Source organism: Protomyctophum parallelum (assembly GCF_964188405.1).
Source record: "Protomyctophum parallelum genome assembly, chromosome: 13".
NCBI classification, from domain to species: Eukaryota; Metazoa; Chordata; class Actinopteri; order Myctophiformes; family Myctophidae; genus Protomyctophum; species Protomyctophum parallelum.
Window position 1 is genome coordinate 18,869,566 of NC_139708.1, and position 27,043 is coordinate 18,896,608.

A 27,043-nucleotide genomic window follows, 5' to 3' on the forward strand; every position below is an offset into this window, starting at 1 on the left:
ACCCTATACTTCATTGACCAGGGTTGGGGGGGGCTTGCAGATCTCTGATGAAAATAGCGAATCTACAAGCTCACGATGCGTGGCATTGCGACGTGCTTTGAACTTGTCAATCTGCTATTTTTGCAGAATGTTAGCGGCCAGGGGTAGGCAACCTTTGGCACCGGGTCCATTTGGTTCCATTTGTACACTCTCAGAGTTAAATTAACATTGATTTTACAATATTGGGGTCCCAGAGATAGAAATGCTATTAAATGGGGGTCTGTATACTAATGCATATCAAACTGGGGGATCCTAAACTAGTTGAGAATTACTGCTAGAGCCGTAAAAATCTTCTCTTATGGGGGGTCCCTGGCATGTCTTTTCAAATGGGCGTCCGCGGGGTAATTAGTGTCAGTTTGGGGGTCTTTGACATGAAAAAGTTTGGGAACCACTGGCCTACAGTATATTATCATCCCCACAATAGGTAACGCGGCTAGTAGTTTAAAAGAAGCAGTCAATTTGCAGTTGGGAAAATGACAAAAGTTGATCCAATTAGAAATATAAACGCAATAAATATAAACCCTGTTGACCCCCAGGGGTTTATATCCTTGACCCACTCGCCTTTTCGGTCTACAAGCGCTAGGCGCTAGGGGTCTTTTCTTGTCTTGTTTTGTTGTGTATTCATAACGTTCCAAAATGTAGGCTACTCTTCAGTTGTAGTCATGAACAAATTGGGTCGATCCCAATCAGTTTATTCAGGGCACTCGGTTAATATAAATGGTAAATGGTGCATTGTTATAGCGCTTTTATCCAGAGTGCTTAACATAGATCGAACTGAGAACCTTGCGCTTTTCCCATCCGGCCGCTCAATCTGCAACTCTACCCCTGAGCCGCTGCCGCAGTATTGACACTAAAGGCGCTTTCACACCCAAAGTTTGTTTAGAAGGTCCGGATCAGGGACCAAATGCTTAAATTGTTGCATTTAGATTTTGGTCCCTTTAGCGTTCACACATGACAGTAGCCTACATTGCACAGCCGCTTATAATTTATTTTTAGTGAAACGCACACATTTCCGGTAGCACTTATAGAGACGGCTGGAGGGCACGCACGCACACACGCACGCACACATGCACGCACACACACACACACACACACACACACACACACACACGCACACACACCCTCACACACACACACACACACACACACACACACACACACACACACACACACACACACACACACACAGTCCTGGTGTGAATGGACCTTAAATGTGAACTTGTGAAGCCATGGATGGAAAGTGAGGTTTTCTCCGTCCCATTATAATGTTGTTGCTTTTGGTCTTTACTTGACTGTCAGACATTCAACAATTGTGCAAAGGCTGTCTGCGAACCATGCCGAAAACATGGCATTTAAATGTTCCCCTGAATGTTTTGATCCCTCAGCTGTCTCCCGTTCCACCATTAAGGCACTATTTAATGACCTAGCTATCAGAGTGTATTCAGTAAAATGCTGCACTTTGGGGGTGAAGCCGGACTTATCCTTAAAATAGCAGATCTACAAGCTCTCAACGTGTTATTCACGGCTATTTACGGTGCACAATTTATAAATTAATCATGTATTAGTATAAAGAAATCTGGCATTATTGACTCAATAATATAGAACAGCCATCGAAGAACCACTGACGTAGAAACGTAGCTTATTCAGAAAACTCAGGATGTAGAAGACATTTGTAGAATCTGATCTCAGGTCAGAATGGGTTTTAATGGGATGCTAAGGCATTGCATATTTGGACTCAGTTGACTCTATTATTGATTAGACTATGCGGCCATGTTTTTCAGCGAGCCAGTTTCTCCATGAGGGTGTCTGTCATGAAAGCAAAGAATCTAATGGCCAAGGATGCCAACGGTGAGACATTCCTTCACCCACTGAATGTGTAACAATGCATAAACAGTTTCAGTGCATGAAAATGAATGAAAACAGTACTCTGTGCATGAAAATATGAATGTTTTAACAATGCAAAAACAATCTGTGAGGCATTCCTTTACCCACTGAATGTTTTTACAATGCAAAAACAATGACAATATGCTCCTATAATGATGTTACCCTATACTTCATTGTCCATCGTCCCCTCATTTTATTATTATCTCTACACGAAAATCTATTATTCTCGTAGTCACCTATTTTTCTGCAGAATATTCACCTATTATAACATGCATGAAATAGGGATGCTATAGGGTTCATGATTTGGTTAAACACTTAACGTAAACAAACAAAAATACCACATAGGCTTGTAGAGCTGCTGTTTTTGCCATTATTATTTACAGCAAAAATAGCTGATCCACAAGCTCACAAGTCACAATGCATTGCATCATGATGTGTTGTGAAAATCTTTGTACTGCATGCCGAAAATAGGAACACCACCAGGGTTAATGTAGTTTTAAAGATGATATCTTGAAACGTTCTCGTCGTCCCATAATGTATTCTAAATGCTTTTGACATTCAACACTCATTACCTACAGTACTATAGCATAATTATGTTCTAAATCAGGGCAGGGTCATCAGCGGGGGGTCCGGGACCCCTAGGGGGTCCTCAGAGTCACTACAGGCGGTCTACCAACTCTTTGTGTGATAGGAACTTTGAACCCTAGCATCCCTAATTCGAGGAGAACGTAAGCCAAAAATAGCAAATCTACAAGCTCACAACGCCTTGCGCTGCGAGGAGTTCTGAGCTTGTACTGTAGATCTGCTATTTTTTTTTGGCAAAGACGTTTGGTGTAGAGTAGACTGAGGAAAGAGCAGACCAAGTACAGAGCCGAAGGTGAAGTTTACTAGGTATTGACTGTCTGAAAATACACATGAACGTCAATCCAATATGTTAGTGGGAGGGTCTGCTTCACCTCTCTGTCTCAGCTAGGGGGTCCTTGGGCTGTTCAGTTCATTTATTTCCAGCACTTTTGGACAACAAGAAGAGTGCATACATTGTGCATTAGTGAAATTTGGGCAAGACATAATCACAAAAAGGAAAAAGGAAAGGAAGGTCCATTTGACACAATGAAGAGTCCACGATGCTGGAAAAGGGTGACACGAGTAATGCGAGTGTCACCGTGGAATGGGTGGTGCAGGTCTCACTGAGAGTACAATAATAACTCCTACAGTAATGTTATATTGTATATACGATATTAAGATAATACAGCTGAGACACATTGAAGACCCCTGTTCCAAATGAATTCACTGCTCATTTTAGTGCTGTTCTAAATTCATTCACAGATCATTTTTAGTGCTGTTCTAAATGAACTCACAGCTCATTTTTAGTGCTGTTCTAAATGAACTCACAGATCATTTTTTGTGTGCACACGCCACATGGTAACCTTTTTCTCTGCCTGCCCCGCGGCCTTGGACCATCAGGGTACAGTGACCCCTACTGCATGCTGGGGATCCTGCTGGGACAGAGTCCCTGCCGGGGGGAGACGGAGGAAAAGAAGGAGCGGAGGTTTAGCTTCAGGAAGAGACGAGACAAGCTAGAGAAACGCTCCAGCACCAAGGAGGTGCTGCCTGCCCGCTGCATCCAGGCCACCGGAGTCAAGCCGGAGACGCTCAACCCAGTGTGGGACGAACACTTTGTCTTGTACGTGCAACACTTTGGCTAGTTTGACTCATTTCCCCACCAAGGTCGTCTTTTGACGTCTTTTTCTCCTATGGCGCTCGTTGCCGAGATCTTTTTTCTTTTAAATATTTAATGATTACGTTTCATAACACAGTTCTGCATGCGTCTGTATCACTCCGGTTTCCGTGAAGTAAACGGGAAAAGAAAACTGAAAAGATGGCTGGCCTATGATGTCTATGGGAACGGATTTTTGTAGAATCCATTTAAAGGTCCTTTGAAACGGGCAGCGATGTACACAGACGTTGTTTGCCGTCTGCTCAAGAGGGGCGCGACAACGCAAGTGTAAGAAAAGCGTCTGGTGAGGCGGGACCGTGCCTTCTCGCGGCATACAGGAAAAAAACGCAGGTCTCATTGAAAATTAACTATAGGCGCATTAAATCACTGCCCGTTTGAAAGGACCTTAATTCTGATTATGGTCTGTGTTTTTGATCAAAACAAGCTTGATGAGCTCATAACTAAAGCGCTTATGATCGCCACTTACAAAATGTATCTTTTGGGTGAATTAAATAACATTCACAGACCTGTCACGTTACATGGCGATTTTAAACGTCCTGTGTTTCCATTTCAAAGTAAACAGCTTCCAAAATAAGATCTGTTGAAATGAATGGTGGCATTTCTCCATTTCTTCAATATGGGCAATACTAAACGTCACAATGTTTTCACCAAATACCCAAGTATCGACATTGTGATGATAAATTGTGACGATAATATATATATATATTATTTTAAAAGAAGATAGCAGAGCACAAGCGATTACGTGACATTGTAGATCGACCACTTTTGCATTGTTTATTTTGAATAAGGTTTAAGTATAAAATAGGGCTTAAAGGGATATTTCACTTTCAGACATGTTTGGGGGTAATTTTACTTTTGTGTTTACCCCAGACAGTTCTGAAGTTGCTTGATTCAGTATTTACTATTTATATGTGATATTCAATTTATCAGACATGCCCCTTTCCTATAAATCCATTATAACTTATAACTTGAACCCTATTAGATTTCCTACAGAGCTACAGTATGTCTAACTTGCTAGTTTTCATTTAATCCCTTGAATTTCGTACCACTTCTTGTGCTCTTTGTTTCAGTGACATCGATGACGTCCACAATGATCTCTTGCACCTTGACATATGGTAAGATCATGAAGCACGATAAATAATAAACCCAGAACACTGTGCTGTGTGGTGACTCAGATGTACCATTGAGTCACCGTGACATGGATAATCTATTCTACAGCAGCCCGAAGCCTGTGTTTTGAATTATTATTGAAGAGTAGAGAGAGTCTCTGCTTGAATTTGATTAACGGCTCTGAAATATGTTTCTTTGATTGTGGCTCAGGATCAGTAACATCTTGGATGCTTCTTTTTTTTTTTTTTTTTTTTTTTTTTTTTTTTTTGCGGCTTACGCCTTTTATTGATTTTTGAAGGGACAGACAGTAGGCTGACAGGAAACGGGAGAGAGATGGGGGGATGACATGCAGTAAAGGCCGTGTCGGGTCCGGGAGTCGAACCCGCGGCACACTGCGACTGGATTACCAGTCCGGTGCCCAGACCGTTACGCTACGGCCTGGGCATCTTGGATGCTTCTGAGCCAAATTGGATTGGTTGGAAGACTCTATAGGGCTGTATTTTGCGTGTCTTAAGTACCAGGTCTTATTACCTAACTTGAGTAAACTAAATTCCTGGAGGCGTGATCAATGCTCTTTGGCCACTCAGAATAGCCAAATGGCATTGATCACGCCTCCAGGTCTTTAGTTTACTCAAGTTAGGGAATAAGACCTGGTACTTAAGACACGCAAAATACAGCCCATGCATATCTCACCCTCAACAATCCTCATCCGTTCTATCCATTCTTTTTGCCTGTTTTGGATAGATTATTTAGATAGCTGCTTGTTTAGACAGATGCTATAGGTTAGCAGGTATACATAAGAATATTCATACCTTATGTATACCTGCTAACCTATATTATGTAGGTAAATCAAAGTACTGTACATGAGCGAGATATTCCTAGAAGTATTGGTAAAATATCATATGCACTGTCAATCCACAGTAAATAGGGATTATACACAATCTATCACAGGTAAAACATTTATAGTATTTGGTGGGATTGCTATAAATAGCCTCTTAAAACCCATTTTGGTGCGGGAACCCCTTTTGGTGTTTTAAGCATTATGTTATACTTTAGCTATTTAAAAATAGCAGATCTACAAGCTCTACAAGCTACAAGACCTACAAGCTCATAGCGCGGCACTTGGTGCCACGCTACGAGCTTGTAGGTCTGCTATTTTTGAAAAATCTTGAAAATGTGGCTCAAATCTTTGAATGTATATTCTTTCAGGGTGAACTTTTTAAACTAAAATCTTTGCTTCTGAGGGGTTCCTGGAACATCATATTTTCAGATGGGGGTCGGTGGCCAAATACATATATTTCTTGGGGTCCTTGACATGAAATATTGAGCAGCATTGATACAGAAACATGAGGTATATCCAAAAATTGTCATCATTTAGAAGATCTAACTGCATATGCATCTTGCACTGTGTAAGTCGCTCTGAATAAGAGCGTCTGCTAAATGCAAATGGTTTCTAACTGTACAATAACTGTCCTCTATGTTGTCCTTCCATCCGTCCTCATAGGGATCATGACGATGATGTCTCTGTCGCCGAGGCCTGCAAAAAACTCAATGAAATCAGTGGACTTCGAGGAATGGGCAGGTAAAAGGAACTGTCATGATGTAATCCATCTTTAGCATTAACCACTTAAGCCCTAAATACTCCATTGACGCCAGGGGTCAATGAAGTATATATATTATAGGGTTTAAGTGGTGAAGTGCACGTGCATAGTAATATCCTCAGTGTTAATGAATCAATTTGTTCACTTAAATTAGTTAAATTAACTGTGTGCCGCACCTTTGGCATTAAATGTCTCATCATGGCCAGATTAACACGGGAACCTCCGTGAACCTAAAAGGCTAATAATTTTTTTGTGTGCAAGCTATATACCTGGACTTTAGTTGTAGGATGGACTTGGAAACACCACGTGAAATCTTTAGTGTTTAACCCATTCTGACCTGAGATCAGATTCTAAAAATGTCTTCTACATCCTGACAGTTTTCTGAAAAAGCTATGTTTCTATGTCAGTCGTTCTTCGATTTAAAAAAAAAAAGGCGCGCTACAAGCTTGTAGATCTGCTATTTTTCAATAGCTAAAGCATAACATAATGCTAAAACCAAAAGGGGTTCCCACCCAAAATGGGTTAATCCCTATAAACCCTGTGTACTGTACTTACTGTAGTTCAGTGGTTCCCAAAAAGGACCCCCAAAATGATACTCATTAGCCCGCGGACCCCCCCCCCCCCCCATTGGAAAATATATGCCAAGGACCTCCATGAGAGAAGATTTTCACGGCTAAAGCAGTGATTCTCATTTCAAGGACCCCCAGTTTGACCTGAATTAGGCTATACAGTCCTCCATGTCATGGCATTTCTATCTCTGGGACCCCAATTTAGGGTCCATTTGGTTCCATTTGTACACTGTCAGAGTTACAGACCCATAAGGGTCCATTTGGTTCCTAACTATCATTTGGCTGGGCACCCCCTGGAACTCCCTCAAGGACCCCTAGGGGTCCCTGGACCACACTTTGGGGTCCCCCAGGGCTCTATACTTGGTCTGCTCCGGCTTTCCCTTACAACAGGGGTCTTCAGGGATCTACAAGCTTGTAGATCTCTTGTAGATTGTAGATTCTCCTCGGTATAGGGATGTTGGGTTCAAGTGCTTTGCACCTTAGAATGAAACATTTGCCTTGTTTGTCCATTGGTTTATTTGTGTAGGTATTTTAAGCAGATAGCTAAGTCAGTGCGGTCCAATGGATCTGCCTCGTCAGGATCTGAGGAGAACGCAGACGACTTCCTCGGCTGTATCAACGTCCCTCTGAATGTGAGTCTGCGTAACCCAGTTGTACGAAACCTGAGATTCTCTGTGGGCCCACAGTATTTGTCCAAAATAATAGGCAAAACATTTAGCCTATTATTATTATTTTATTCTTGATATATCATTAATATAAAAAATATATGTAAACAGAAAGTCACTTCTTCTAATTGATACAAATGGATTAGTTTTACTTAAGTGTTGCAGCTCTAAATGTCCTCGACTATTTGGCTACACCAGTATTTCCCAAACCTTTTCATGTCAAAGAACCCCCAAATTGACACTAATTAGCCTGCGGACCCCCAATGGAAAAGATATGCCAGGTACCTCCAAAAGAGAAGATTCTTTTTACGGGTCTAGCAGTACCGTTTAATTTCAATTACCCCCAGTTTGACATGCATTAGTCTACAGACCCCCATTTCTATCTCTGGGACCCCCATTTATATTGTAAAATGTTAATGTTAATTTAACGGCGTGTACAAATGGAACCAGGTCCCATTTGTACACTCTCTGAGTTACAGACCCATAAGGGTCCATTTGGGTATCATTTAGCCGGGGACCCCCTGGAACTCCCTCAAGGACCCCTGGGGGTCCCCGGACCCCACTTTGGGAACCACTGGGCTACACTGTGAAGCAATCCCCAGGTATAGACTGTCAAAACCTGGGAAGCTTTTCTCCACTGCTCTTAAGACTCATTTTGTACTTTGACATTATTTTGCCCATGTTGCTCAACGAAGCGTCCATGAGCTGTTCCGCTGTGTTGGCTTCTTGCAGGAGATCCCTGTGGCCGGCTACGACAAGTGGTTCAAGCTGGAGCCCAGATCCAGCGCATCCAAAGTACAAGGAGAGTGCCACCTGATCCTGAAAGTCTTCACCAGTCAGGTTTGTCAACACAGTCTCACTCCCGAAAAGCCACATAGCGACTTTTTGTCAGTGACCCCGGAAGGCGCATATGCCCGTGAAGGCATAACTGCCTTCCAGGGTCGCTCATAGACCGTCATGTATTTCTCCAGACGGCAGATTTGTGCCGTGTTAGGAATTCCATTGATAATACGTGGGACTTCAAAAACATGCGCTACCACTTGATTTAAATGCACCAGATCACACACAACCACCCATAAAAACCTGTAATATATTCCGAGCATTTCAACACTAGTTTGTTAATTTTTCGATGCGTATTTGCTGCAAACGAAACATTTGTTTACTCTTCCAAAAAAGGCTTACCGTATATGTCTCGGCAGACGACCCGGAAGGCATATTGTATGTGCCTTCATGGTTCGCTCATATAGACCTTCATACTGTATCATTCTTCAGACGTAAGATGTGCCGTCTCAGGACGTCATTGATAATACAAAACTTCCGGAGGAATATACGCCTTCCAGGGTAAAAATAGCTAAGTTTTGATCGGTGACTCTGGAAGGCGCATATTCCTTCTTCAGCCGCCATTGAACATGGGAATTCCAAAACATGCGCTACGACGCTTGATTTATTTAAAATGCACCAGACCACACACAACCACCCCTAAAAACCTGTAATATATATTCTGATCATTTCAACACTGTTTGTTAATTATCGATGAGTATTTGTTGAGAACAAAACATTTGTTTACTTTTTCACCTCACATTACTTCCGCATCCAGGGCTGCCAACTTTCAGAAAAAGCCAAGAGTGAGACTTTAGTGTTTTAATAGGCTCGACGCAAAAAAGTGGCCTTTTTTAATGTTGATTTGGAATTTTTTAACATTGATTTAGAGGAATACAGACATCCAACCCTAGAAAAAAAAGTGAGTGATGCAACTCTGTGGGGGTCCTCGGGGGTCTCCCCAGAACATCCAGACCCCCATGAACACACGCACCCGGGGGGCCGGGCAGGTTCCGGTGTGCTGTTTTCATGCTCAGACCCAGCCAGCCAGCCACACACATAGCTCCGAAAGGGAGTGGTTGCACCACTCAAACAAATCCTAAAATAGGCCTATATGAACATATATTTGTATATGCCACATCAACATATTTGTGGATATATTGTTTTTGTTTAAACTGCAAAAGAAAATGATATCTGCATATGATGCTGAATAATAACCCACATTTTGAATAATAGCATTTAACAAAATTTGTGAAAGAGTTGCACTAGGTGAAGAGATGGTCAGTCTCCTATTGGTCATATGGTGCACCTTCTCCATGTGTGCCTATGTCTTCTATTAAATATCCATATTGGTTTACATAAAAACATATTCTGATGTGATAAAACAGACTACATCACAAATTAATCACCCACCTCCCAGTGGAACATTCTCAGTCGGTCTCTCTCTCTGAACAGAACTAACGAGTCGCGATGCGGGACACACACACACACACGTGTTGTTTTTGGCAGCAAATTTAGATTTTAGTTTAGTCATAGTCTTTGGAATAAAACTTCATATTTTAGTCATCTGAAATGTTTTAGTCTACAGTACGATTTTAGTTGACTAAAACTACAGTTGATTTAGTCGACAAAATAGTGTTTTGGCGGGCTTTGATGCCGTCGTAATGGCTGATCTGTCACTTTTACAAAATAGCCGATCTACAAGCTCACAAGCTTGCTGCGACACGCTGTGAGCTTGTAGATCGGCTATTTTCAGCCTGCAACCAAGTGTAAAATGACTTGTGTCTTTTAGTTATATTGGATCTCTTATCCACTAGTCCCTTCCTAACATTTTAGTCTAGTTTTATTTTGTTGACGAAATTGTCAATATATTTAGTTTACAAAATTCCATTTAGTTTCCGTCAGTGTCATAGTCGACGAAATCAACACTGTTCTAAATGTGGGGTCCGGGGACCCTTGTGAGGGAGTTTCAGGAACAGAATGTGATGCCTTGTGAGCTTATGGATCTATGTAAAATAACACATGTCTTCTTTTATGGTGGTTCACCAGGGCCGGCCTTCAGATCAGGCAGATCAGGCAAATGCCTGGGGCAACAGGAGCGTGAGGGGCAGCAGAGCCGTCAGCCCAATCGCAGAAACATTCGCTTTTTTCCAAGCAGGCACGGAGCGCTCCTGTGGTCATTTTTATGGCCACAGGAGGGAGCTAATCGTCCAGTGTGAAACAATAATAAATCAGTCATGTGAATTATAGCCTTTGTGTTATAAATTACTCTACATTGGTCACGGGAGGGGGGGCATCTGGAAATATTATGCCTGGGGCAACATTTTCAATAAGGCCGGCACTGTGGTTCACCATAAGTTAAGTCACCATAAGTGACTTAACTTAAATGTATAAATGTACATAACATGAATCTGTTCATAAACCTGTACTCTCTGGATTTTACTGTGTATGATAGTCTTGTTAATTGTGTGAATCCTTATTGACATTGGATGATGTTTTCCTCCAGAGAGACACAGCCCTGACCAAGAGAGACTCTGACGTGTCCATTCACAGGAAACTGCTGAGTCAGATTCTGGAGTATGACCATGCATGTGTTCAGGTGAGGCTGAAAAAAATATGGAAAAAATAATAATAATTTAAAAAAAAATGATTCCATATATCTGCAGTGGTAGAGAGATATTCTAATTCATCAAATGTATTTTTGAGCTCATCTTTCATTTTAGAATATTCACTGTTCAGGTATTTGGAAAATGTATTTCTGCACATTGGCCCTGCTTTCACTGGTATTTTGCTGACCAGTGCTCTGTAAGGAACAGACTCCACCGTTGAAAGGGGAAGCATTTCCTCAACAACATACCTGGCAATCATTTTGTCAAGTCGACTCTTGGTGACATGCTGCTGTGGCGATTTAAAATCGATCTTTGTCTGTTTTGGTGGTCCATGTGAGGCAGCCTAGCTCATGGACTGATTTAAGATGCTTTATTAGATTTGCATTGCTCTTCTTGGCTGTGGACAATGCTTTATGTCCGCCACATAAGTTGCATTTCACCTCAATGTTTTTGTCGCAAGTACTCAAAATAATGCTTGTATTTCCAACCCACAAAGCATCCGATCTCGCTGACATCCGCATTTGCCATTGTAGGGTGTGGTAATAATGTTCGTTCAACCGGCGTTTTAGTGTGTATGTGTTACAAGGGTTTGTGTGTCTGTGACTCTGGTGTTTACCACAGCAATAAGAGTAAGACCCGCCCTACTCTGTCAGACTGTCTCTGATTGGCTTACCCTGAAATCTGGCCCTACGTTAGCCAATCAATGACCTCATCTGCGAGTGAGAAGCCATGTGTGCTCAGAGGCTAGTATGAGAGCACAAACTGTCAACACAGTACAACACAGAGAGCGCTCTCTCAGCAGTCAGCACAGAGCCTGTATGACCGATAGACTCACGGCGCTGCATGGGGAGAATTTTCACTTGGTTCACATAAGTTGACATAATAACGCCATAACGCGGGTAACGCACGCACAATAACTATAACGCCGTTATGGAATGGGGAAATTAGGTTACAAGTTACTGCAAAAAGTAGTTTCGTTAGGTAACATAACGTGATGTAAGGGCGTTAGTTACAACACTGCTAACTAGTAACTAAAGTTTTTAAATACATGTAGTGGAGTAAAAGTGCAGTATAGTGGAATAGAGAAGTGTTGGATATTGGAAATACTTAACTCGAGTAAAGTCAAATTACCTCAAAATTGTACTTAGTAAATGTACATACCAGTTACTTTCCAGTGAATATCACTGACCACTGTAACGCTATAAACCATGGTGCTTATTGCAGAGGGAGCCATATAATTGGAACGGGCAGGTTAGTCCCCTGGCATGGACCGTGCTTTCCCATCATGCCGTGCAAACTGATCTCTCACCCCTGCAGCAGGCAATTACGTGAGTAAAGGACGGGAGGGAAAAGATCAAATTTGCCGCAACAGATATCATGTAATTGTATATTACAATTTATGACACATGATAACACCCAAAGTATTGTTCATCATCATCGGAGGAGTTTAAATGTGTTTTTTTGCTGCAGTCGCTGGCATTGCTACAGCAGCCACCACCGCAGCAGCCAGAGGCTGTGCTACTCCCTCCTGCTGCGCCTGCTGAGGACCATGGACGCCGAGTGGGACCCCGTGGCTGTCAGGGGAGACCTGGTAGGTGGTTAAGGGTTTGCCCAGGTTCCCAAGTGTTCAGGAGAGGAGAAAATAATATGTATTTTATTAATTTATTATCCAAAATGAGATAATAGCACAGGCAGACTCTTCACATACTACTAGAGCAGGGGTGCGCAACTGGCGGCCCGCGGGGGCCACATGCGGCCCCCACCTTCACTTAATGTGGCCCTCAGGGTTATTGTCAGAACACTGATAATATTGGTTTCAGCTGTCACTATTCCACAACATGCAAACATGACCCGCTTTTATTACTTCCGTCTAAATTAGTAGCTCATTGCTTCAACACAAGTATAATTAAAGGCATTTGAAAATACATAAAAATGTAGATTTTCAGGATTCCAATTCAAAAATAGCAAAAATTCAAGATTTAAATTCGAATATAGCAAAAATAGCCGATCTACAAGCTCAAAACGTGTCGCAGCGCGACGCGTTTTGAGCTTGTAGATCAGCTATTTTTGCTACGACAGTAATATATGGCCCTAGGGAGTGAGTGTGGAAGTATAGTGGCCCTCTCCATCGTCAAAGTTGCCCACCCCTGTACTAGAGCATGTCTGAAATAAATGTAAATATGAAATAAATGCTTAAACATGTAGCAAGGTGTAGTGTTAAGAGTCCGCAGAAGTGAACCTTTTCAAGCCTGTTTTCTCAACTCTCTGTTTACTCTATACTAAGCCCTGTCTCCAAAACTGGTGGGTCAAACTGAACAACCAATATGTCAATTTGAACTTATGATTTCTGCTTTCATATGACGTGAAAAAAAAAAAAATTAAAAACATTTCAATGACCTAGCCTCAGTCAGAAACGGTCACATATGTGTACGTATAAGTACAGTACTTACGTGCATGTGCAAGGGTGGCTGTGGCTCAGAAGGTAGAGCCAATGATCCCTGGGTCGGCGGTTCGAATCCCGGCTCCTCCTTTCCACATGTCGAAGTGTCCTTGGGCAAGACACTGGACCCTACATTGCCTCCAATGAGTTGGTCGGTGTGAGCTTGCCACCATTGGTGTGTGAATGTGGGAAGTGAGGACGCTGGCGTCGACTGTTCGCCACTTCACCTCCCAATGTATGAATGAATGAACCATTGTAAAGCGCTTTGAGCACTTGGAAAAGCGCTATAAAATGCAATTCATTATGTACTTGGTTACTTTCCACCACTAGCTATAATAACCTCAGGCTCCTCCTCCGTCCTATCCTGTGTCCAATAGGAGAGGCAGCTGTCAGACAGCTTCCGGCTGTACACAGAACACTGCCTGAGCCTGATGAAGAACATGCGTCAGGTGTTCCCCACAACCAGTCCTGCTGCCATCGCACGCTACGAGCTCATGCTAAGGTAAAGACACGCTACGAGCTCATGCTAAGGTAAAGACACGCTACGAGCTCATGCTAAGGTAAAGACACGCTAAGAGCTCATGCTAAGGTAAAAACACGCTACGAGCTCATGCTAAGGTAAAAACACGCTACGAGCTCATGCTAAGGTAAAAACACGCTATGAGCTCATGCTAAGGTAAAAACACGCTACGAGCTCATGCTAAGGTAAAGACACGCTACGAGCTCATGTAGGGTGGCCAGACGTCCGGTTTCACGCCGGACAGTCCGGTTTTAGACCCACCTGTCCTCCTCCCACCTCAACCTCTGGCCGGACACATAATTGTCCGTTTTTTTGTGATATACAGTGCTTGTGTCATTTACTGTCATTTACGTCGTCTGCCTGGGTATTAAAATCTCTGCAGCGCTGCTCAGCTCCGCCTCCGCAGCGAGCCGGCCACACTGTCTTAAAAAGAGAGAGGCTAGTGGAGACGTTCAGAGTGTTGCCATGTCCGCTTAATTATAAGCGACTTTAGGCTTGTTTTATATAATAGGCTACTAAGCCTAGTCAGGCTTCTTTTGGGCTTGTTTTCATAGACATGGTAGCTTGGTTCTCTTCCAAAACTGGGCAACACTGCCAGTGGGATGGTCGGTTTGTTTGTTGTGCTCTCACAATCACTTTAGTATAGTTAATGCAGAGATAAACAAACCAAATATACCGAAATGAAAAACTACATTTAATGAGCAATGGAGCAAGGAACTCGACATCATAAAGAAAGGGAGGCTGTGTGAACATATAGGCTACTGGCATCATTCTATGTCCCACACCGATGACCATAAAACTGTATAAAAAAACCCACAAGAAAGAGATTAAACATAAAACATATCTAAACATGAAATAAAATAAATTGATTCTAAAATGAATGGCCTTTGTGGTACCCTATAATTTAAAAAGGTTAATTTAATTAGCAAATATATGTTCTCTGTGGACATAATGCTGGAGAAATCTGGTGCAATAGTAGTAGTAATAATATTAATATATGGGGGGGGGGGATCTGGGGGGGGGGTCGGGTCGGGGGAGCGAGCCCCGCAAAAGTATCCTCCTTTCTGAGGTCTTGCAGGTGGCCACCCTAAGCTCATGCTAAGGTAAAAACACGCTACGAGCTCATGCTAAGGTAAAAACAAGTCTCCCACCAACCACCTTCCTCTTGCCACGTCATGCGGGAGGCATACTGGTACACATTAGTCCGACGTACCAATAGTCCGACATACGTGGCCGGTTATGACTCACCCGTGGCTTCCGTCGTTCCGTGTGCGGTTAGGTTAGGGCGTCGGACTGTTAGGACGTCGGACTATTGCGGGTCGGACGTCAGACCATAATGGTAAAAAAAGAGGTCAAATGTTTAGAACAAATCTTCATTAATTTAAGTGTTAACTGAGATATACAGTAGTACCTGAGATATAGCCTATTTGTCCCTAATATTACATCAATAATTTGAAACTTACCTCTCATATGTTTTGTTCAAAGAAAGCATTAGTTTTAAACTCACTGGGTACCCCTTTGTTACCATTGTGTGCATGTGAAGGCTAGCCCAGTAGACTTACCACAATGTCTGAAATAGACCTTGTGGGGGGGCTATGCGCTGTCAAGAGACAGTTGAGAACAAAGCAGTGTTCAATATCAGGTAAAAGAACTGCCAGTACTCACAGAAATGACCTTGAGGTACTTTTAATTAAAGGTAGTCACAGATAAACCACCAATGCGTCTCGGCATAAGTCTAACTCTGTGTGATAATTATTATCACGCTGAGGAAGGCTTACGCTGAGGCGCGTCCGTGGTTCACCACCTGCCTAACTTCAAGTACCTGAAGCATATTTCTGTGAATAGAATCACTTACACTGAGTTGTGCTTGCACTAAAGAAGACAGGTGCGCATGCCGTGAGGATTGGCCTTGAGCAAAGGGAGCGATGTGTCGATGTGAAACCAGCTTCTGCATGCCGACTCCGCGTCGTCCAATATGTCACACACCGATAGGGTGAGAAGCCGTTAAGATCATTCGGCCGTCGCCAGCGCAGTACGCGAAATGACCAGCGGTGGACAAAGTACTGAACCCCAGTTTGAGTCGAAGTACAGATTCTGGTCAAATATTCAACTGTAAGTGAAAGTTGCTCTGTCAAAATTTGGACTTGCCTGTAGATGTGCTATTTTCACTATACCATTTCCCTTCGAAGAAATGTAGTGGAGTCAAAAGTACAATATTTGTACTGTGGTGGAGTGAAAGTCATTAGTATTCAATTACAAACACTAAATTGAGTATGAGTGCTCTTGCTGTCCATCGCCGGACGAGACATCGTCTGCGGCAGCAGCGGACACGGCGGATCAGTCAGCGGTTCGAATCCCAGCTCCTCCTGTCTGCACGTGGAAGTGCCCTTGGGCAAGACACTGAAACCCTACACTGCCTCCCAATGAGTCGGTCGGTGCTAGCTCGCCACCATTGGTGTGGCATCCACTGTTTGCCACTTCACCTCCCGATGTATGAATGAATGAGCCATTCTAAAGTGCTTATTTGAGTGCTTATAAAAGCGCTATAATAAAAATGCAATTCATTACAACCTCTCTCACCCCACATTAGTAGCAGGAGAAGAAAGAATAGGAGCACATTCACTCTCTCAGGTCACGTTCTGTGCAGGATGTCTCTGTGGAACTGGACAATTAACCCATTCAAACCGGGAAGAGTCTGCGTCATTTTTCCCTATGCCCAGCTTTCCGGGTTTGTGTGAATACAAACATTGGCTGATGATTGGCTGATCACCCGGATAGCAATGATTTGATTGGCTGAGCAAAGTATATTGAAGATAAAAGTGATTTGGCCGGAATTATATTTGTGATGATTTGATTGGCTGAGCACGGAATGTGATCTATGATGATAAGAGCGCCCCTCACTTCACACGGGATGAGCTTTTTTGCAGAGCCTGGGAGTCGATGATCGCTGAGGGGGAGCTTGTTTTACAGGTTAGGTTTAGGCATGGTATTTGTCTATCTATCTATATAGCTATACAATGGGGGAAATAAGTATTGGACACGTCAACTTTTTCCTCAGTACGTGTATTTCCAAAGATGCAATTGATAGGACATTTCTACCAGACATGGTATTAACTCAAGTAATCCACACATGAAAAGAAATCACAACATTCAAGTCCATAAATAATAATTATGTGGACTTAAGTTAAAAAAAAAGTTCAATTTTGGTCTCGTCTGACCAGACAACATTCTCCCAGTATTCAGTAGGCTTGTCCAAATGCTGTTTAGCAAACTTTAAACGAGCTTCGACATGCCTTTTCCTGAGAAATGGGGTCTTGCGTGCTGAGCGTCCATAGAGGCCATGGCGGTGGAGTGCATTGCCTATTGTTTTCTCTGTAACACACTGCCTTCTCTGTAACACACTGCCTCCAAGTCTTTCTGGAGACCTTTTCGAGTGGTCCTTGGCTCTTTGAGTACTCTTCTGACCATCCTTCTCACTCCCTGGTCAGAAATCTTGCGAGGAGCACCTGTACGCGGCCTGTTGATGGTGAAGTGATGCTTCTTCCACTTGCGGATATTGGCCCCAACAGTGCTTACTGGAACATTCAGATGCTTTGAAATAAGTCTGTAACCAGTTCCATTCTGATGCTGAGCAACAATCAGGTTGTGAATGTCTTGAGAGAGCTCTTTGCTTTTACCCATCATGAGATGTTTCTTGTGTGCCTGCTTGTTAACAAAACAGCTGTTTTTTATAGCCAATCAATTTGCACTAGCCCAGCTGATGTTGGTTTGCACAGATAGGAGGTAGACATACAAATTACATAGGAAAGGAATGGCAAGGCACCATATGAAATCACTAAGTATACTGTTTTATCTTGGTGTGTTCACTACTTATTTCCCATTCTATTGCACTTTATACTTATACCACATAAAAATATGTATGGATTTTATTTTTGTAATTTCTTTACATGTGTGGATTCCCTGAGTTAATACCAATGTCTGGTAAATAAATCATGTGAATAGCATAATTGGAAATGAAGTGAATGAAAGAAAGTTGATGTGTTCAATACTTATTTCCCCCATTAGCTATATATATCTATGTAGCACTTTCATTGGCTATTAAAAAATAGCGGATCTACAAGCTCCTTAGCACGTTATATGAGCTTGTAGCGACCTAGCTCTGTTCCATAGCCTTCCTGCTTCGATTCTGCAAATTTCTGCCCTGCAGTAAGGCTATGCGACTTACCGGTTTAAATCTCAAATCGAAATCAGACCAGCCTCTCCTCTTTAGTGGAAATCTCACAAACGTTTGACCTACTCACCAATACAAACACGGGTTGTGTCAATAGAAAGCCTACTTTCCTTAGTGGAAGCACTCTGAGCCCCCCACCACACGTATAAACGGTACTTTTTGGCCAGAAAGGGATTTTTTTCCACCGGAGGAAAACTATTCTCTATGAGGCAGTTCTCTGGGCAATATCAGTAGAGGGCGCAGCGGAGTAACTAAAATTGTTTTTTTTCCGGTGGAAACAAAATCCCCTTTTGGCCAAAAAGTACAGTTTATACGTGTGGTGGGGGGCTCAGAGTGCGTCCACTAAGGAAAGTAGGCTTTCTATTGACACAACCTGTGTTTGTATTGGTGAGTAGGTCAAACGTTCATGAGATTTCCACTAAAGAGGAGATGCTGGTCTGATTTCGACCAGAGATTTAAACCAGTAAGTCGCATAGCCTTACTGCAGGGCAGAAATTTGCAGAATCGAAGCAGGAAGGCTATGGAACAGAGCTAGTAGCGACCAAACATATACTTTTGGGGGACCATGACATGAAAACCGGTGAGCAGCACCACTGATATAGCAACACAGGTTTTTCAGAAAACTGATTTAGAAGACATTTGTAGACACTTTGGCCTCAGGTCTTAATGGCTTGAGGAACCTGTTCCACCTCAGTGATAAGACACTTTTCTAATAAAAGCCGGTCTGATTGTTGCCGTGTCCTCTCTGTGCGGCCTGCCCCCCCCCCCAGGGCACCATCTAACCTGGGAGGACACTGGAGTGGAAGAGTCAATATCCAGTTGGGACTTTTCCAACAAGATTTACAGCTCGGTCCACAGATTGACACTTGAAGAGAGATCTCATATCGCTCAAAGACACACAAGCACCCATGTGCACACGCACGCACAGGAACGCACGCACAGGAATGCACCCACGTGCACACACACACACACACACACCTTTTTTCTCTCATTCACATAGTTATTCAAATTCATACAATCGTCTTGTCTTGCTGGTTTTAAATCTGAGAGATCAGGTTGCTTTTGCAAGAGCTTTAAGGGCCCTATTTTCGACAGTGCCTTACCCTTTATCCCTAAACTTCTTTTCCTTTTTTGAGGGGCGTTAGCCCCTCCTATATACAGCTTTTGTCCCCACATGTCTTAATATTTGCCATTGACAATGAATAGAGAAATTAGGTCAAATGTCCTCCAAATATGACGTAAATTTGTACGATGACTTCACACGGGTTTTTTTAGGGGCTACTCCTAGCTACTCCTATGCACAGCTTTGTGTGTGTGTTTGTACCACGGAATGTGATGATTTGATTGGCTGATCACGGAATGTGATGATTTGATTGGCGTGTGTGATTTTTATGTGATTTTTACTATTTTTAAACATTTTAAACTAGCATGTACATCGACACTCTGTGATCTTGTAAATCACCTATTTGTCTTTTTGAGTGGTGCAACCACTCCTACAACCAGCAATGTCCGTGTACACCTATGTGTTGTTCACCCATGTGTGTGACGTTAATGAGCACCAGTATATGACTATTAGTACCAGTAGGGGGCGCCAGAAACAGAGAGAGGGATAGTGCTCCTCTGTTGCCTGCTAATGAGAGAGAGGGGTATTTGATTGACCTAATAAAGCCTCATAGACAATGCAAGACCAGCAGGAAGGTTTAATAGTAAAGCACATTTTCAACAATGCCATGCAAGTGAGCTTCACGTAAAACGTTAAGCATAGGAAACCCATTTCAACAAATATCCATAAATAAATCATAAATATGTTTTGACTGAAATAATCTTTTTTTTTTCTGGAATTTTCTCTCTCTCCATGTACATGATAGGGGAATTGGATGCATGCAGACCATGCAGGCATTTAAGATAGTATGTCCACTTCGAAACGAACTACATTTGGACATTACCACCGCTGTCAAGGTAATCTTCTAACTATAAATGCACCGTGTGTGTGTGTGTGTGTGTGTGTGTGTGTGTGTAATCCACGTAACTTGAGAACCGTTCGCCCCACCGACTTCAAATTCGACACACGCGTTCCACACCACAGGGAGTGCAGTGCCCGGTGTCGAGTCGGTCGGACCCACGGTTGTCCAGAACCGCCCCAAAAAGGCCTCTTCCCGGGCTTTAGACAGGGCCCCTACCCAGTACCCAGTGTCCATATATAGTATGGAGCTGGCCTGTTCTGACATCATGCTGACGTCTGCATAGACTCCATATTTGGGCATGCCTGACAAAGAACTCCATATATAGGCATAAAATGGACACAGACATAATATCTGGGTGGGGCATGCATTTCCTTCTTGCATCGTTCCAAGTAGGCCAGTACTGCTGTAGAGACTCCAATGGGCACTGCTCTAGTTAATAATATTATTATTATTAACAACAACAATAATAATAATGATAATATGAGGTAATCTATGACATTAAATGAGTGGATTTATTTTCATATCTTAATAATCACGCAATTATTTCAACAGAAGGGAACTGCAGAGTGGTATGAAAGCATCATTGCACAATACAAGCCGGAGGAGGGGGTAAGTTTCTTTTGAATGGAACACAATGAAATATGTTTATTATATAGCTTACTCAATTCCAGTGTTTCTCAAAGTTTGCAATTTCAATGACGGCCATAACTCTGAAAGAGTGTACAAATTGATAATCACTGTTCTATTCTGAACAGTCAGTCCAATCAAGGTCTGATTTCTGAATAAAAGTTCTCCGTTCTGCCTCTGTGTTTACGTTGCTGTGTCGATATTCTTTGTCGGATCATTGATTTTGTTTCACATGCAGCCGTGTAATAAGCTAGCCGGCGTGCAGCGACATACGAGGTCATTACCGCAGAATAAACACAGGCAACGGTTTGTCTTCCATTAATGACCGTCTCTCGTTGTGTGTGTGTGTGTGTGTGTGTGTGTGTGTGTGTGTGTGTGTGTGTGTGTGTGTGTGTGTGTGTGTGTGTGTTTTGCTTCCCATAATAATAACTGCAGCCACTTGACGAGCAGCTGAAGAGGAGGGTTCAGGTGGTGGACGCCGTGTGCTCTGACCTGCAGAGAGCACACGCTGTCTACAACCAGCTCTTCCACAGGTGCGTGCACGCCAATACACACTTCACTGCACGTGCACGGCTCCATTATGGTTCCGCACTTGTGCGCTATCCGAGTGTACGGAGTACAGTGTGGCTCAGCTCTCAAACAGCGCACGTGCGAGCCTGCGTGCCCGCGTGCGTGCGTGCGTGCGTGTGAATTCATTAACGGACTGACTTGCATTTTAACCTTTGTCTTTGTCTGTTTGACCCTCTCACAGTGCTGTGAAGGTAGATTACTTCAGCATCTCGTACAGACAGCTGGAGAAACTGGTATGCCATTATTAAGGATAACATAATGATATGTTGTTGTTGTGGATGCCATACAGCAGTGGTTCTCAACCTGTGGTCCGGACAGGAGCGTAAAATGATTGTTAAACATCTGCATTTACTTAATTTACAAGTCTACACAATTAGACAATGTAGAAGAATTGTAATGTTGATAAACGTTTGCCTGTTGTCTCTATGGTACATCAATACAGCATGGAATTGTGGCCAACAACAACAAAATATACTCTAAATCTTGGGTCTGAAAGGCTAAATCTCATGGAATAGTGGTCCGTGGCGCAAATGCTGAATAAATAATGGACTTGATAGGAAAAGGGTTGAAAACCACTGCAATACAGTGAGTGTACATAGGATAAATGCCTAAGTCATTTTTTATGATTTTCGGATAATAAGAAAAAACACATTTTCTCGCAAGTATGTAAGAGTTTTTAATGCAGATTTTTACAATGGCTTCCTGAGGGGTTAACAAAATGTTTTTTACAAAAAGATAAACATGAGAGTCATTCCATAACAAAAAAAAGTGACTTAGGCCATTTTCAAGAAAATAATCTGTGACTTAGGCATTTTTTAATACATGTCTACTAAACACCTGGGGGTCTATTAGAGTGATGTTAACTCCATACTAAACACCTGGGGGTCTATTAGAGTAATGTTAACTCCATACTAAACACCTGGGGGTCTATTAGAGTGATGTTAACTCCATACTAAACACCTGGGGGTCTATTAGAGTAATGTTAACTCCATACTAATCACCTGGGGGTCTATTAGAGTAATGTTAACTCCATACTAAACACCTGGGGGTCTATTAGAGTAATGTTAACTCCATACTAAACACCTGGGGGTCTATTAGAGTGATGTTAACTCCATACTAAACACCTGGGGGTCTATTAGAGTAATGTTAACTCCATACTAAACACCTGGGGGTCTATTAGAGTGATGTTAACTACATACTAAACACCTGGGGGTCTATTAGAGTAATGTTAACTCCATACTAATCACCTGGGGGTCTATTAGAGTAATGTTAACTCCATACTAAACACCTGGGGGTCTATTAGAGTAATGTTAACTCCATACTAAACACCTGGGGGTCTATTAGAGTGATGTTAACTCCATACAGAACACCTGGGGGTCTATTAGAGTAATGTTAACTCCATACTAAACACCTGGGGGTCTATTAGAGTAATGTTAACTCCATACTAAACACCTGGGGGTCTATTAGAGTAATGTTAACTCCATACTAAACACCTGGGGGTCTATTAGAGTGATGTTAACTCCATACTAAACACCTGGGGGTCTATTAGAGTGATGTTAACTCCATACTAAACACCTGGGGGTCTATTAGAGTAATGTTAACTCCATACTAAACACCTGGGGGTCTATTAGAGTAATGTTAACTCCATACTAAACACCTGGGGGTCTATTAGAGTAATGTTAACTCCATACTAAACACCTGGGGGTCTATTAGAGTAATGTTAACTCCATACTAAACACATGGGGGTCTATTAGAGTAATGTTAACTCCATACTAAACACCTGTGGGTCTATTCGAGTAATGTTAACTCCATACTAAACACCTGGGGGTCTATTAGAGTGATGTTAACTCCATACTAAACACCTGGGGGTCTATTAGAGTAATGTTAACTCCATACTAAACACCTGGGGGTCTATTAGAGTAATGTTAACTCCATACTAAACACCTGGGGGTCTATTAGAGTAATGTTAACTCCATACTAAACACCTGGGGGTCTATTAGAGTAATGTTAACTCCATACTAAACACCTGGGGGTCTATTAGAGTAATGTTAACTCCATACAAAACACCTGGGGGTCTGTTAGAGTAATGTTAACTCCATACTAAACACCTGGGGGTCTGTTAGAGTAATGTTAACTCCATACTAAACACCTGGGGGTCTATTAGAGTAATGTTAACTCCATACTAAACACTGGGGGTCTGTTAGAGTAATGTTAACTCCATACTAAACACCTGGGGGTCTGTTAGAGTAATGTTAACTCCATACAGAACACCTGGGGGTCTATTAGAGTGATGTTAACGCCATACTAAACACCTGGGGGTCTATTAGAGTAATGTTAACTCCATACTAAACACCTGGGGGTCTATTAGAGTAATGTTAACTCCATACAGAACACCTGGGGTCTATTAGAGTGATGTTAACTCCATACTAAACACCTGGGGGTCTATTAGAGTGATGTTAACTCCATACTAAACACCTGGGGGTCTATTAGAGTAATGTTAACTCCATACTAAACACCTGGGGGTATATTAGAGTAATGTTAACTCCATACTAAACACCTGGGGGTCTATTAGAGTGATGTTAACTCCATACTAAACACCTGGGGGTCTATTAGAGTGATGTTAACTCCATACTAAACACCTGGGGGTCTATTAGAGTAATGTTAACTCCATACTAATCACCTGGGGGTCTATTAGAGTAATGTTAACTCCATACTAAACACCTGGGGGTCTATTAGAGTAATGTTAACTCCATACTAAACACCTGGGGGTCTATTAGAGTGATGTTAACTCCATACTAAACACCTGGGGGTCTATTAGAGTAATGTTAACTCCATACTAAACACCTGGGGGTCTATTAGAGTGATGTTAACTACATACTAAACACCTGGGGGTCTATTAGAGTAATGTTAACTCCATACTAATCACCTGGGGGTCTATTAGAGTAATGTTAACTCCATACTAAACACCTGGGGGTCTATTAGAGTAATGTTAACTCCATACTAAACACCTGGGGGTCTATTAGAGTGATGTTAACTCCATACAGAACACCTGGGGGTCTATTAGAGTAATGTTAACTCCATACTAAACACCTGGGGGTCTATTAGAGTAATGTTAACTCCATACTAAACACCTGGGGGTCTATTAGAGTAATGTTAACTCCATACTAAACACCTGGGGGTCTATTAGAGTGATGTTAACTCCATACTAAACACCTGGGGGTCTATTAGAGTAATGTTAACTCAATACTAAACACCTGGGGGTCTATTAGAGTAATGTTAACTCCATACTAAACACCTGGGGGTCTATTAGAGTAATGTTAACTCCATACTAAACACCTGGGGGTCTATTAGAGTAATGTTAACTCCATACTAAACACATGGGGGTCTATTAGAGTAATGTTAACTCCATACTAAACACCTGTGGGTCTATTCGAGTAATGTTAACTCCATACTAAACACCTGGGGGTCTATTAGAGTGATGTTAACTCCATACTAAACACCTGGGGGTCTATTAGAGTAATGTTAACTCCATACTAAACACCTGGGGGTCTATTAGAGTAATGTTAACTCCATACTAAACACCTGGGGGTCTATTAGAGTAATGTTAACTCCATACTAAACACCTGGGGGTCTATTAGAGTAATGTTAACTCCATACTAAACACCTGGGGGTCTATTAGAGTAATGTTAACTCCATACAAAACACCTGGGGGTCTGTTAGAGTAATGTTAACTCCATACTAAACACCTGGGGGTCTGTTAGAGTAATGTTAACTCCATACTAAACACCTGGGGGTCTATTAGAGTAATGTTAACTCCATACTAAACACTGGGGGTCTGTTAGAGTAATGTTAACTCCATACTAAACACCTGGGGGTCTGTTAGAGTAATGTTAACTCCATACAGAACACCTGGGGGTCTATTAGAGTGATGTTAACGCCATACTAAACACCTGGGGGTCTATTAGAGTAATGTTAACTCCATACTAAACACCTGGGGGTCTATTAGAGTAATGTTAACTCCATACAGAACACCTGGGGTCTATTAGAGTGATGTTAACTCCATACTAAACACCTGGGGGTCTATTAGAGTGATGTTAACTCCATACTAAACACCTGGGGGTCTATTAGAGTAATGTTAACTCCATACTAAACACCTGGGGGTATATTAGAGTAATGTTAACTCCATACTAAACACCTGGGGGTCTATTAGAGTGATGTTAACTCCATACTAAACACCTGGGGGTCTATTAGAGTGATGTTAACTTCATACTAAACACCTGGGGGTCTATTAGAGTGATGTTAACTCCATACTAAACACCTGGGGGTCTATTAGAGTAATGTTAACTCCATACTAAACACCTGGGGGTCTATTAGAGTAATGTTAACTCCATACTAAACACCTGGGGGTCTATTAGAGTAATGTTAACTCCATACTAAACACCTGGGGGTCTATTAGAGTGATGTTAACTCCATACTAAACACCTGGGGGTCTATTAGAGTGATGTTAACTCCATACTAAACACCTGGGGGTCTATTAGAGTGATGTTAACTCCATACTAAACACCTGGGGGTCTATTAGAGTAATGTTAACTCCATACTAAACACCTGGGGGTCTATTAGAGTGATGTTAACTCCATACTAAACACCTGGGGGTCTATTAGAGTGATGTTAACTCCATACTAAACACCTGGGGGTCTATTAGAGTGATGTTAACTCCATACTAAACACCTGGGGGTCTATTAGAGTAATGTTAACTCCATACTAAACACCTGGGGGTCTATTAGAGTAATGTTAACTCCATACTAAACACCTGGGGGTCTATTAGAGTAATGTTAACTCCATACTAAACACCTGGGGGTCTATTAGAGTAATGTTAACTCCATACTAAACACCTGGGGGTCTATTAGAGTAATGTTAACTCCATACTAAACACCTGGGGGTCTATTAGAGTAACTGTTGTTTGCTGTGTATGCAATGTAAAAATGCCCAAGTCACACAAAGTGAGTTAGGCGGCAACGTAAAAATGCTCAAATCACACAAGTGACTTAGGCAGATCATCATTTTTGAAGATAGTGAGCTTTGTGATTGGCTGAGGACATAGGCGCTAATCCAGGACGATGCAGCAGCCCCAGGAGAGCACCTGTAGGCAGAAATCTCAATTTCGCAAAAAAATGACTTGGCATTTATCCTATGAGGCTAACGATATGCATTACGTAAGTAACACATTATTATGTAATATTACTTTTGTGACTAACATAGTAATATGGTGCTTTTTGTGTTTGTTTGTCGGCCATTCGCTATTTATACTACATTTCAGTGGGGACCAGAATACTCCACTACTCCACTAATGACAAAGTGAAAACACATTCTGGAAGGCTAGCTGGCAAAACATGCAAAAATATGCAAACTAAAACATCTGGCAGATTTCAGTCCAGGCAATGGCATCTATTCCAACATCAGTTACCCCATTCATCCAGAATGAGGTGAAACTTCAATGGGAAATAATAACTCCTAAAATGAAATATGGCAGATCTTTCTTTATTTATTTCTTTATATTATATTTATATCTACATTTCCTGGCATTTTCCATGGCATCGTGAACTCAGTAATTAGCAAGGCATTCAAATGTTTTACCCACCTCCTCCCAAGGGGGTCAA

At 42.1% G+C, this 27,043-nt stretch overlaps 1 protein-coding gene across 1 annotated transcript in view; it reads left to right on the forward strand.

Moving 5' to 3' along the window:
- The window catches only part of baiap3 (BAI1 associated protein 3), a gene marked incomplete at both ends in the record, with an annotated part of 66,893 nt that overhangs the window by 21,732 nt on the left and 18,118 nt on the right, over positions 1 to 27,043 (forward strand). The window contains 14 exons of the mRNA XM_083779593.1: positions 1,821 to 1,887; positions 3,388 to 3,607; positions 4,732 to 4,776; positions 6,276 to 6,353; positions 7,468 to 7,573; positions 8,339 to 8,446; positions 10,932 to 11,024; positions 12,259 to 12,362; positions 12,505 to 12,625; positions 13,852 to 13,976; positions 20,094 to 20,184; positions 20,742 to 20,798; positions 21,252 to 21,349; positions 21,568 to 21,619. Coding sequence (XP_083635719.1) covers positions 1,821 to 1,887; positions 3,388 to 3,607; positions 4,732 to 4,776; positions 6,276 to 6,353; positions 7,468 to 7,573; positions 8,339 to 8,446; positions 10,932 to 11,024; positions 12,259 to 12,362; positions 12,505 to 12,625; positions 13,852 to 13,976; positions 20,094 to 20,184; positions 20,742 to 20,798; positions 21,252 to 21,349; positions 21,568 to 21,619 — 1,365 coding nt within the window. The remainder of the gene's footprint in view (positions 1 to 1,820; positions 1,888 to 3,387; positions 3,608 to 4,731; positions 4,777 to 6,275; positions 6,354 to 7,467; positions 7,574 to 8,338; positions 8,447 to 10,931; positions 11,025 to 12,258; positions 12,363 to 12,504; positions 12,626 to 13,851; positions 13,977 to 20,093; positions 20,185 to 20,741; positions 20,799 to 21,251; positions 21,350 to 21,567; positions 21,620 to 27,043) is intronic.